This window comes from Varanus komodoensis, unplaced genomic scaffold, assembly GCF_004798865.1.
Source record: "Varanus komodoensis strain SLA01 unplaced genomic scaffold, ASM479886v1 scaffold89, whole genome shotgun sequence".
In the NCBI taxonomy this organism is placed as follows: Eukaryota; Metazoa; Chordata; class Lepidosauria; order Squamata; family Varanidae; genus Varanus; species Varanus komodoensis.
Window position 1 is genome coordinate 1,784,459 of NW_025336587.1, and position 9,277 is coordinate 1,793,735.

The window sequence follows — 9,277 nt, forward strand, 5'->3', positions numbered from 1 at the left end:
AAATTACTCCAGATCTGCAAAGGTTGGGGATCACCCTTCTATCAGAGATGCTCCCCCCACAGCTTTTCTTTTTAGTTTCAGAAGAGCCACTCACAGTGCTGACCTCTACCCCCAAAATAGACTTCCCACCATGGAGAATCATGGAAAGCTCTTCTAAAACTAAAAAGAAAAGCTGCAGTGCTAAAGGGAATCCCACTGACATAGGGACAACTAACTCGTGTGATAGTGGATCACCAGTTTTTATGTTTCTGCCATTAACAATGATGTCCTGTTCTTGTTTTTCTGAAATATTTCTGCTGGCACTCATGACGCTTCAGGGGCCACTGGCAAATGCTCAGCTCTGCTACATGCTGGTGCTGGGGAACTCCATAATGGTGTTAAATGAATTTGGATTTCCATGAATCTGACCTGTGAATTGTGCAGTGAGGCGTCTCCTTTGGCATATTTGCAGGCTGTTTGTGCATTAGCAAATCTGTGTTTGCAAACAGGAATGAAATTCTTGACAGTATTATGGAAGGAGAGTATTATGGCATGAAGGATGTATACAAGGCAAGGATGTATCAAACCAGTCCTTCCCTGGGAGCAGATGGCTGGCACAGTAGAGCCTGCACACTCTGTTTCCTCGCATGGGCCAGATCCAGGATTTGCAATGGCTAAGAGTGGCCACCTAGCACCTCTTTTCCTACTGGAATCCCCATTTCCTCCTCCTGCCTCCCCAGTGCTTACATCTTAAGGGTTTTCTTTTCTGCTAACTGGAACAGTTTCCTTTATTACTTAAAAGAGACGAAAACAAGCAAACAGACACCAGAACAAAAAGCAGTCAGCTGCTTTGGGCCGGCAAATACAATGTCGCATTTGGATTTTATCGCTCAGCTAAATCACAGTAAATTGCCCACTATCTTTAAGCGATTGGGTTTAATTTAAAGTTTCCGTGGGAGCACAGCTTCTCCATAAATATCTGGGAGAGAGCATTGTGCATTTTGTCCCCTATTAAAAATGGGGGTGGGGGTGAAGAGAAAGTGGGCTGCGAAGGATGAAAACAAAAAGGGAAATTCCCAAGAAGTCACATTGACTCTGAAAGCCATTCATCTATTGTTAATATCATGGCACTTCTGGAAGGTGCTGGGCAAGGGAAGAGTGGTTTTCCCACTTGCCTGTGACTTAACACCCCATGTAAATTTGCTTCTCAGATGAAACTCAAGAGCGTTGAGAGGAGATATGGTGGGTGTGGTGGGGTGACCCCCTTTTGCGGCATAAGTTACAACAGGGTCCCCAATTATATGGTCTTCTTGTGGCTGTGTTGTGGGTGATCACACAAGATGGCTGCCATGGTTGGTTTGGCTGGTCACAGAACATCTGTTTCCTAGATGGCCAACGGGTGAGGCCAAATTAAAACTGATTTGCCCAAGAAGCCAAGTTACAAGCCAGAGGTGGACTGGGACTGAGACCCCTGAAGCAAGCCATTTCTTTGAGCTGCCTGTTCTTTGCTCCAGTGCCCATTTCACAGAATGCAATACTGAGGGGGCTAAGAGCCAGGCCAAGAGCTCAGTGCAAAGCAGAGGTGAGATTTGGAGCTGGAAGCGAGCTGCTCTGGGTCTCCATTTGGTAGCCACAAACACCTCAGTATTTGCAGGGTTGGCCCCAGGGCCTGCCTGGCTGCCTCACCTCAGCAGTGCAGGTTTACCCGCTTGCTGTGGGTCAGTCCCTGCCTTGTCTCGCCACGTCTCGCCTTGCTGTCTCGTGGCTGCAACGCAGGGCTTCCTGCCCTTGCCTGATCCTCGATGCAGCCGGTGCCTGCGGCCCTTGCCCCTCGCCTCACCCTCCTTGCTGCCTTGCTACCCAGTGCGGCCCCTGAACCCTGCCTGGTCATCCTGCCCGCTGCTCTGCCTGTCCTCCTGGTTCTTGACCCTTGGCTTGGGCATGACGCCACCCTTGCCTTGTCCTGATATTCCTGATTCCTGGCCTTGGCTGTTCCTTGCTCCTGCGTTCGCTGTTAGACTTTGCCCTGCCTTGCGTTCTGTTGTCCTGGGCCTGTTGTCTTGATCTTGTCTCCAGCCTCCCACATCCCAGACCCTAAAACACCAATGCGTCCATTTTACAGGAGAAATAAAGGCTGATGCCCAAATAAACACACTCAGACAAGCTGCATACCCCCTCCCCAAATCCCCCATGGAAAACATCCCTTCTCTCTCGTAGCATGCTGGTCACCTACTTAAGAACTCCCATTTCATTTCATTTCATTTCATTTCATTTCATTTATTTTTAAAATCAGGAGGGAGGAGGCCCCGGTGGCTCCTTGGGATTTGGAAGCTTTGCACATTTCATTCCATCATCCTCCAAAAGTGTGAGATCAGGGATCCGGCAGAACTGAGCTGTGTCTGCAGAATTCAGCAGGACCCAAACATGGCATTGCTGAGAGACGTCATGACTTGGCCCTGAAGGTGCTTAGGGGAGGCACACTTCATATCCTTCTGGGAATATAGGGTGACAGAGTTGTTCCTTGCCCAGTCCAGGAGGACGCATGAGCGACAGTCGCATGCCCAAGGGTTTTCTGAGAGATCGAGGCTCAGCTTAGTGGCCTGTCTGGAGAACAGAGGATTCAGCGAGGTGAGCTGATTGCCGGAGAGATCCAGCAATTCCAGACGGTCCAGTGGGAAGAAGGTGTTATCAGAGAGGTGGTCCAAGCTATTATTCTTCAAGAAGAGGAATTGCAGGGCTTGGACAACATAGAACGTTTTGTCCTTAATTGTTTGGATTTGGTTGCCTTCTAGGTCCAACTTCTCCAGATTGATCAAACCCTTTAGAATCTCTGGGGAGAGGACCTGGAGGAAGTTGTAGGACAGGTCCAGACTGGTCAAATGCTCCAGCTTGCTGAAGCAATATGGAGGCACGTCCTTCAGCTGGTTGTGGGAGAGGTCCAAGAAGATGAGGCTCTGTAGGTTTTGGAACCAGGATGGACGCAGAGTAGCTAGCTGGTTTCCCTGAAGGGCCAGATGCTTCAAGGCAATGGTGTTCTGGAATATTCCTGGAGAAAGGTCTTCAAGGAGATTGCCAGTGAGATCCAAGGCTTGCAGTCTTGAGAGGTTATGGAAGAGGCTGCTGGGAAGAGCCTTCAGTCTGTTGCTGGACAGGTGAAGCTCCTGGAGCTCACAGAGGCCCTGGAGGGCCTCCGTGCTGATGTCAGACAGGTTGGTGTTCTCCACAGAGATGATCTTGGTGCCTTCAGGGAAGCCAGATGGGAACTTGTTCAGAGTGGGGTCAGAACAGGAGAACTCGGTGAGGTTGGCTGGAGCGGCGAAGGGAAGGCAAGTGTGGGCGGAGAAATGCTGTCCGTGAAGAGACCACAGGATGGAAGTGATGAAGACTGTAGAGATGCCATGATCCATGGTGGGACGTCTCTGAGGAGGCAGAGGGTGGGAGAGGCATAGAGATGGTCTGCAGAGTATTGTGAAGCATTGCAGGTGGAACTCAACTCCCATCCTACCTGGCCTGGGGCTGATGGGAGTTCTTGTCTGAATGTCTGTAGGCTCCACCTGCAGGACCCTCACTGTGGACTGGAGCAAGGGAACGGGACAGCCGTCCTGCCTGCGTTCTCAGAACACAAGAAGGGTCATGTGCAAGCAGACCAGAGGCCCAACAGAACAAAAGTGGCCGCCCAGCTGCCCATGGGAAACCCACAGGTAGGCTGTGAATGCCACGGCACCCATGTTCCCCAGCAGCTGTGCACCTAGGCAGCCTGCTCGTTGAAGCCAGCACCGTGCATAAAAACGGCTGCGCAGATAGCCTTTCCCTCCCTCAATCTGCCCTGGCCTGTTCGGAGGGCCACGTGCCACTTCTGTGACTGCGACTTGGGACTTGCTGCTGGGCTGATGAACAGACCGTCTTTATGCCCTGCCCTGCCCGGCCCTGCTTTCCATTGTCCTGGTACCGGTGGCCCACCCTCAAGTCCTGCCACTCAAATCCCAGGCCCTGATCGGCAGATCTGGCCAGATCACATTCTTGGCATAATTACTGCCAAGGTGTGTCCCAGGTGGGGACAGTCAGGGACCATTTCCTGGGACGGGTGCTGCTTTTTGGGCTGGGACTACATGAGGAAATTCACTGGGCCAAGCCTGGCTATCGTGACTCGCCCCCACATTCTCTTTCTGTGATTCCTGTGCCAGTGGGGCCCCGATCCCTGGCAGCTTTTACCCTGGGCTGCTTTGGAACGGTTCGTGGTGCCCAGCTGTACCCCCAAAATATGTCCACCCCCTTGCAGCACCCTGGATGGCTCAAAATACTATTTATTAAAGCTTTTCTATCCTGTCCTCTATAGAACATCTTGGGAAGGCTTACAATAAATAAATAGAACAGCCCCACAGCATCCGACCATGATATACTAAAACCCCAATTAAAATCAATTAAACATTAAAAGAACAGGAAAATAAAAAGGGTTTTGCCTGACACCGAAAATAATATAATGTCAGTGCCAGGAATATAATGCCACCTCTCTGGGGAGCACATGGCCTCCGTCTCAGATCGCAAGTGGGAAGGGAAGAAGGCGCCCCTTCAGGTATCCCAGACCCAAGCTGTTCAGGGCTTTATAGGGTCATCACTAGCACCTTAAATTGGGCTCTGACCTCAATTGGTAGTCAGTGTAACTGTAGAGGACTGGTGTTATATATGAAAACCAGCTGGTCCCCGTTAATATCCTGGCAGCTCTACTCTGGACCTATTGAAGTATCCGGACCGTCTTCAAGGGCAGCCCCATGTGGGCACTTTACAGTAATCCCACCAGAAAGTTACCAGAGTGTGGGTCACCATTGCAAGGCACACTCATCCAGGTAAGGGCGCAGCAGGTGGATCAGCCGAAGCTGGAGGAAAGCGCTTCTTGCCTGGGCCTCCAGGGACAGCTCTGGGTCGAGGAGCGCTCCTAGGCTGTGGACCCTGTCCTTTAGAGGGAGTGCTACCCCGTCCAGGACAGGGCCAAATTCACTCACCTGAAAGGTTGAACCACCTACCAACAGGCCCCCCATCTTAAAGTAAAAGCTGCCAATGCTGAAAGAGCCCTTGAAGGGTCGTGTAGCTCAGTCTTTCTCCATTCTGCTCAGTCATGAGCTCAGATCCCCTCAGCCCATGCTGGGTTGGGATTGCTCTCGCTCCTTATTTACAGCTGTGCTTACACGGAATGGCATCTGCCATTTTGATGCCCTTCTCCCAGTTTGGAGAGGTCCTCACAAGCCCTCCTGGATTTAACCGCCTAAATAATTTGGCTTTGAAAGATTTTGGCTCAGCCATCTATTCCAAGGGAAACTGCAGCTAGGAAATTTGAAGAAGGAAGGGAGGAAGGGCAGCAACAAAGAAACCAGAAGAGATCGACAAGTATCAGAACATTCCACTGGAGAGCAAGACCACCCACACAATTGTATCCCCTGTGGATGGGTGTGAAAGCTGGACAGGGAAAAAAATGATTTTTTTGAAACAAGGTGCTAAAGGAGAGCTTTGGGAATACTCTAGTCTGACTGAAAGATGAACAAGGGGGTGCGAGAGCTGCACTCAGGAACAAATTGAAAAGCGGCAGTCCCTGTACAGACCCCTGTGGGACCCGAGTGCGTACCTCTCTCTGTAGCATTTATTTCTACCCCCTGTCCTTGGGCAAGTTATGAATCCAGAAGATTCATCTCCTGTCCCATGACTTCTAAATAAACCAGCCAGCAATCATGGCAACTGAATGAAGGTGAGGAAACTGCAGTGGCGTCAGCCCTTACCTGCAGCTCTGTCAGTCCAAACCTTGATCTGCTAATTCCTTCTGGATCGTGTCTCTCCTTGCAGTGCTTTTATCCTTTTCTTTCACTGGTGAGGTCAAGTCAAGGGGAGGGTTTTGGCCCAGAATAAAACCCGTTCTTGGAAACGCTGCCCAAACATTGTACGTTTTGTGGTTGCGACACCTTGTTGTGAAACAGTCTCTGTTCAAAATTCAGAGGGGTCGAGAGAGAGAGAGAGAACAAATCTAGGTCTAAAGGGCACACAGATAAATTTATCTGTCTGAGAGATCTGGCCCAAACTGGCAACGCTTCCCCAACACTGTCCTGGAGAACAACTCAAAGCACAGGCTAGGCTTGTTCAGGTTGGGAAGAGGCTTCCAAGAACGGGATGATCCACTGGCTTCCCACATGGAAGTTTCCATCGATAAACTGCTCTGACGCTCAAGATATTTCCTTCTAACGATCACCTGAAATTTATCTTCTGAAAATGCAGATGTAATCCTGCCTGCCAAGGCAGCAGTGGAGAACTCTCTGGCCCATGAACAGTGCTAGTTTCAAAAGATCCATGGAACCAACATTTGTGCAAATGTGCAGATGCTGATTTGACATGCTCTAAAGTATCTTTCTGTGGATATCTTTAGAGGATCCTGTCTCACCTGCATTTGTTAAAAGGGATGCGTGGACAGGGGAAAGGAGAGCCTATGATTTTGGGGGGGGACACCCTTCAGGCAAAAGATTGGGGGGCAGCAGGAGTCCAGGGGGTCAGATGGAAGAAAGATCCGCAGAGCCCTTGGGCCTTTGTTTCAGAAAGTGCTCAAAGAGAGCAGAGGTTTCCCAAGATTTGGGGGCTCCAAATGAAAGTTGGGGCACTCCAGTCCTCTTGGCCCGTGCCCTAAAACTACCTCTGCCCTGAGCAACTGCCCCCGAGGGGCATGAAGAGGGCTAACACAGTTTCCCTCTTCTTCTTCAGGTGAATCATATAGGGCTCCTGTGACCCTTCCTCATAGGACCTCATTTCCATACTCATGGCCGTCTTCCATGCCCTTCTCAGAGCGTATGAGCCAGTAGCGTGATGCTACTGCAAACGAGGCGAATGTGATTTCAGGCCCCCAAGTCCTAGAACCATCTTTTCCAAGAAGGAAGGAGCACTTCTCCCATCCTGAATTTCCTGGACTCTATGATCCCAATCTGAGGCTTTCCTCAGAATGTCACCTCTGGGCAGGGCTTGCAGGGTGGCAGCACAAGGGTTTTCTCAGGGTGGCCCCAGCGATGGAATCAGCTCCCTGCTGAAGCCTGCCTGGCGCCAACTCTGCCTTCATTTTGGCACCAGGCTCAGGCTGCCCTCTTCTCCCAGGCATTCAAGAGCATTGAATGCCAGGCAGGAACACTTATGTCTTCCACAGATCTAAGTGTTTACTAAAATGGTTTTAGTCGTTAAATGTTGATTATTGGGAGGAAAAAATGTATTCTATAGTACTTTGGATTTATGTGTGCATGTGTACGCATCAGGTGTGGTTGAGAGAAACCCATTCCACAGAGATTGAGGGATGGATGTACACAGTAAACTGTGGAAAAGTATGTGAATTAACACCATGGAAAGATTTGTGGACATTTTATTATTTATTTATTTAGAAAATTTCTATGCCGCCCCATTCGCCGAAGCCTCGGGGCAGCTCACAACCATAAATAAACTTTGATTAAAATAATATAAATTAACAGTATAAATTATGGACGTCCTGCCTGCAGGGTAGACCTGGGATAGCCCATTCATACATCCAGGTTGTCTCCTGCGGATTGTGCTCTTAGCATTCCTGAATTGTTCATGGCTGCATTTCAGCCTGCTTATAAGGAGAGCTGGTTTGGCATACTAGCGGGTTGGGCTGGGACTCAGGGGATCCGGGTTCTAGTCCCCCATCCCCCTGGCTGTGAAGCTGTCTGCTGGACCTTGGTACAGACCCAGATCCTATGCAACCCCGCAGGGCTGTTGTGCAGATAAAAGGGAGAAGAAGGAGGTTGAAGAAGCCACCTTGGTCTCCATACAAGAAGAAAAAAGTGGGATATAAATGTCACTCGTTAACAAAGTAAAATACAACAGTCAGCTGGTGGCTGCTTCTTCCTTCCCTCCCTCCCTCCCCCATGTGTGTCCTGGCTGAAATGTGATCGTGCTTGCCTTGGAGCAAGCAATTTCTGGACGAACGTGGGCAGCTGTGTGCGGCGAATCAATGGGCTCTTTGTGCTCCGTCTCTGCATAGTCAGTAACCAGCTCGGCTCCTGCTGCATGTGAATCTATGAGTGTCTGTCCCAGATGGAGAGCTATTTGGGGGTGCCATCCATGCCACACAGCTGCCCCTCCCCCGGGCGTGCAGGAGTTATAGAGGGGAGCCCCAAACCTGCTTCCTGCCCCCAAGAAGTGGGGCTCCCTCTACCAGCAAGGAGAAGCCACACTGGGAGAAAAGTGTCCAGGATTTAACAAAATGGTTTTCCTGGTTAGGATTCTGTATTGGTTTGGGCCCCAGCATTCTCTGCTTTTGAAACGAAAAGCTCTGATTCCGTGCAGCTTTCAGGAAGGGGTTGTAGTTCAGAGGCAGGGCATATGGCTTGCATGCAGAAGGTACTGGTTTCAAATCTCAGTATGTTCAGGTAATTCAGAAAAGACCCCTGGTTTGAAACCCTGGGGAGCTGTTACCAATCCATGTATAGATAATATTGATTTGATGGTCTGACCTGTTAAACATCAGTTTCCTTTGTTCATATTTAAACCAGCCCTGGATTCAGAACATGGAGGACTAGATTCTCCATTTAAGGACCTCAACTGTACAATCCTAGGTGAGCATGTGGAGAATCCTAGGTAGAATCCCGAAAAACACTCCTAATCAGTGTACGCAGGATTGTGTTACAACAGTGCAGTGTTTGGCTTAGTAGCAGGCAGCTTCATGTTGAAAGCAGCCCTCGGCTTAGAACCATGAGGACAGGAATCTTCGTTATAGTTTGAATGAAATGAAAGTTATAGTTTGCAGTGGAGGATCATCTGCTGTGGATGGAAAAGGCCCCACGTTCCAGGTTGAGTTTTTTTCCACAACAGCAAAGCTAGTTAGGGTGAGACTGGCCACCCAGTTGGGCCGAAAGGAGAAGCATTTGAATTCGATGGCCCTTTCCTTCTACTCCTGGCCTCATGTCTTGACCCGAAACATGGTTAGCCTCTGGACTGTGTGCCACTCCCAATTTTGCAATGTATTTCCTGGCTCAAAACACGTGTCCCCAGAATTAAAGTCCTGGAAATACTTGTATAGAAATATGCATCCACAAGGGGAAGTCTTGTCAAAATATGTATATCTCAGCAATGTTGCACATAAAATGTGCACATCAGAGAAAACTGCATATAAAAAGAAATGCACGTTTTAAAGATGTTTTGCTTTGTTATTTTAAACCTCAGGCTGAGGAGGAAATAGGACAGAAAAGACTTAGGAGGAAAGGCATGTGAGACTGACAGGCCCTGGATACCAGCCCCTATGCTGTCCTTTAGCTGAACTTCC

The 9,277-nt window shown here is 49.5% G+C and overlaps 1 protein-coding gene across 2 annotated transcripts; it reads right to left on the minus strand.

The window, feature by feature from the left end:
- Positions 1–2,225: 2,225 nt before the first annotated feature.
- On the minus strand, positions 2,226–5,827 carry LRG1 (leucine rich alpha-2-glycoprotein 1). 2 transcript variants are annotated; one of them, XM_044417594.1, is made up of 2 exons: positions 5,748–5,827; positions 2,226–3,398 (listed from the first exon to the last, which is right to left on the minus strand). In XM_044417594.1, the coding sequence occupies exon 2, from the start codon at positions 3,384–3,386 to the stop codon at positions 2,388–2,390; it is 999 nt and encodes a 332-aa protein (XP_044273529.1). In that variant the 5' UTR covers positions 3,387–3,398; positions 5,748–5,827; the 3' UTR covers positions 2,226–2,387. The 2 variants fall into 2 exon arrangements, with proteins under 2 accessions (XP_044273529.1, XP_044273528.1); XM_044417593.1 differs by lacking the exon at positions 5,748–5,827 and adding an exon at positions 4,980–5,030.
- Between the last annotated feature and the right edge of the window lie 3,450 nt (positions 5,828–9,277).

What these genes read in the sequence shown, in the direction of transcription:
- LRG1 (XM_044417593.1), bottom strand. Translation starts at nt 5,015, where the DNA reads ATGGGGGGCCTGTTGGTAGGTGGTTCAACCTTTCAG. An exon ending in TAGGTGGTTCAACCTTTCAG is followed by an intron (nt 3,399 to 4,979) that starts GTGAGTGAATTT and finishes CTGCCTCCTCAG; the next exon opens with AGACGTCCCACCATGGATCA.